Source organism: Parus major, chromosome 11, assembly GCF_001522545.3.
Source record: "Parus major isolate Abel chromosome 11, Parus_major1.1, whole genome shotgun sequence".
NCBI lineage: Eukaryota > Metazoa > Chordata > Aves > Passeriformes > Paridae > Parus > Parus major.
Genome location: NC_031780.1, coordinates 6,104,480 through 6,107,286, shown reverse-complemented (window position 1 = coordinate 6,107,286; position 2,807 = coordinate 6,104,480). Strand labels below are relative to the sequence as shown.

Below are 2,807 nucleotides of genomic sequence, written 5' to 3'. Positions count from 1 at the left end.
TACAGGAACACATACAGGAACACGTACAGGAACATGTACAGGAACACGTACAGGAACATGTACAGGAACACATACAGGAACATGTACTGACACACACAGTGCCTGCCCTGGGGGATGTGCCATGAGCTTTTTGTGGGGTGCGTGTGATTCGGTGTGGGTATGGTATTAATTTTTCCAGCTTTTCCCCTGCCAGACACGGTTTTGCCCAGCCCCTGTGTGTTTGTGTGTTGATACGTGTTCCTGTGCATGTACACGCGTGCTCATGAGCACATGGCAGAGCCCTGCCGTGTCCCTCTCCTGTTTTGTAGCTGTGCCCGTGCCCATCTGTGGCTGTGAGTGTTTTGCCCGCCTGGCCATCGCTGCAGGGCCTTGGCCCGGGTGGCTGCAGGCCCAGCCGTGGCTCCGTGTGTGGCTGTGGGGCTGCGGCCAGGTGTGTTCGTGTCCTGGGGTGACACAGGGAGCGCTCCCCGACCGCGCTGGGGCTGCCGCACGGGATGCGAGTCCAGACACCCCGCCTGCCTCCGTCTGCCCAAAGAGGGAAGATGGAGAAGGTACCGCACGGTGCCAGGCGTTTTTTCTTCATAAACAAGGGTATTTGGGGCCAATTGGAGCATGAATAATTCCCGCGGCAGCCAATGGCTGAGTGCTGGCTCCATCGCGGCGCTCGCCTGCAATGGAGGCCAAACCTGCCGAGGGGGAAGGGCGAGGGAGGGCTTAGCGCAGGGCTGGGGCTCCGCTATAAATCCAGGCGAGGGGCTGAGCCAGCGCAGAGCTCAGCTGAGCAGTAGCTGCTGCATTACCGTGCCCCACACCGGGACCTCCTGCTTGGCCCACACTGCCTGAGCATCCTCGTCCGCCCAGTTCCTCAGCATGCCGGAGTGCTGGGATGGGGTAGGTACCGCCGTTCCCGTGCTCGCTGCCCTCCCTCCCCAGGTGTTTTGCCCCAGCGTCTCTCCCGCTTGCCCGGGCTGGGCCTTTGCACCAGCAAGGCTTGGTGTGGGTCAGGCAGGCAGTGGGGCAGGGAGGACCCACTGCTGGGGAGCCCTTCCTTCTCCCAGCCCTGCTGCCGCATCCCTGATGTGCTGCAGGTTTTGGGGACGCATTGTCCTTGAGCGTGTCCTCCCCGAGCCCGGCAGAGATGCTGTGCCGAGGCTGAGGGTGAGCAGCTGTGGCCCATGCTGGGGTTGTGTGCTGACGGGGGCACACTGCCCCTTGCCCACTCCCTGAGCTCAGAGGGAGAGGGTCTCTGGCTGTTTTGAAGCAACCCCTCAGTTGCTTTCTGGCCTCTGCGGTGATGGCAACACCCGATGGCAACAGGCTGGTGCAGAGGGGGTGAGTGAGGTGGGAGCACTGCAGCGGTGAGCAGGTAGCCTGGACATGGATGGGCTCTGTCAGACACCTATGGGTGCTGAGACCCACATGCTCCTCCTTGCTGGGGCTGTGAGTTGTCTGTGACCCTCTCTCCTTGCTGCCTGCATCCCCTGCATCTCCTGCATCCCAAGCCTCTTCCTTCAGTGAGCATCCCTGCGGCAAAGGGCAGGGCTGTGGTACTCAGCGGTGCTGCAGAGGCTGCACCACGGGCAGGATGTGCCTGGTCTTGTGGGGACCTGGGGGCAGGAAGAAGCAGTGCTGAGGATGGATCCGCTACCTTGGGCAGGTGATTTTGGGGTAGGATTGAAAGCTGAGCTGTTAGGGCTGTGATGGGGACCATGGGGATGGTGATGGCAAGGAGGCAGCCCTGTGCCCAAGACCAGACCACAGAGATGCCTCCTGCTCCGTGACCTTGGGCCAGGCCATTCCTCTGCCTCAGTGTCCCAATCTGTTTTTGTAGAGGGAAGTCACTGCTCATGGACTTCTGCCTGATGCAGCTGCAGGGGTGGAGGGACAGCTGTGCATGAGGGCTGGGGTCAGGGTGCCCTTGGGAGCCAATAGATGTCTCCACAGAGCCCTGGATCTGCTTTTGGCCACTGTGTTCTCCCAGGGACAGCAGGGCTCAGTGAGGGGAGGCACTGCAGTGAGGAGACCCTGTCCCCAGGCGGTTCCTCCCACCCAGGTCCATGTCCTTCAGAGTCCTTGGTGGCGTGTAACCCGCGTGAGCATCCACGTACCTGCTCCCCTCCCACCAGCCCAGCCATGGGGCTGCCAGTGCCAGCAGTGAAGACCGTGATGCTTGGGCACCCTGCCATCATCCCCTGCCCTGCCCTGCTCAGCACATGATGCTCCTGCACCCAGCAGATCCCAGCCTTGAGGTCACCGCTGCTGGACTGGCTGGCAGGCATGGGCATCTGGAGGGGACCTCTGGTCCCTTGTCCTTGGGGAGCACCCGGGCTCAGTTTCCTGTGCTGGCGGGGAGCAAGGGCCAGGATGTGGAAGGAAAGGAGCCCTCCTGGACAGGGAAACTGAGGTATGGGGTAGTTTTTGTCTCTGTGTGGGGTCACTGCCGTTTCAGACTAGGGGTTTTGAAGTTTACACTTAACACTTTAGCTATAATTTTGGGATCAGGTTGCAGCATTTCCTGGAGTGCTGTCCAGGGTCTGACCTCTGCCTGTTTGTCCCAGATACATTGAAACTGCACCTAACTGGGCCATTCTGTGAGCCAAAAATCTACCCTGTTGCCAAAATTTTCTCAGTCACAGGCCTTTGAAGATCTCCTCTCCTGTCCTGTGGTCCACCTGTCCCATCTTATTATCCTTCTCTCTCAAGCCCTCTTGGATCCATCCCTTGATACCATGTCCAATTCTACATCCTACAATCCTATCCAAAGTCTTCCCTTCCCTTCCCTTCCCTTCCCTTCCCTTCCCTTCCCT

General features: G+C 59.8%; 1 protein-coding gene across 4 annotated transcripts in view; it reads left to right on the top strand.

The window, feature by feature from the left end:
* NDRG4 (NDRG family member 4) overlaps window positions 1–2,807 on the top strand; it is a 20,010-nt gene that overhangs the window by 7,744 nt on the left and 9,459 nt on the right. For 2 of the 4 annotated variants that reach the window (XM_015640332.1, XM_015640331.1), the window contains exon 1: window positions 714–891. The exons of the other annotated variants lie outside the window; for them this stretch is intronic. In XM_015640332.1, the coding sequence (XP_015495818.1) occupies window positions 871–891 (21 nt within the window). In that variant the 5' untranslated portion in view covers window positions 714–870. Of the gene's footprint in view, window positions 1–713; window positions 892–2,807 lie in introns of those variants that run through there. 4 annotated transcript variants of the gene reach the window in all.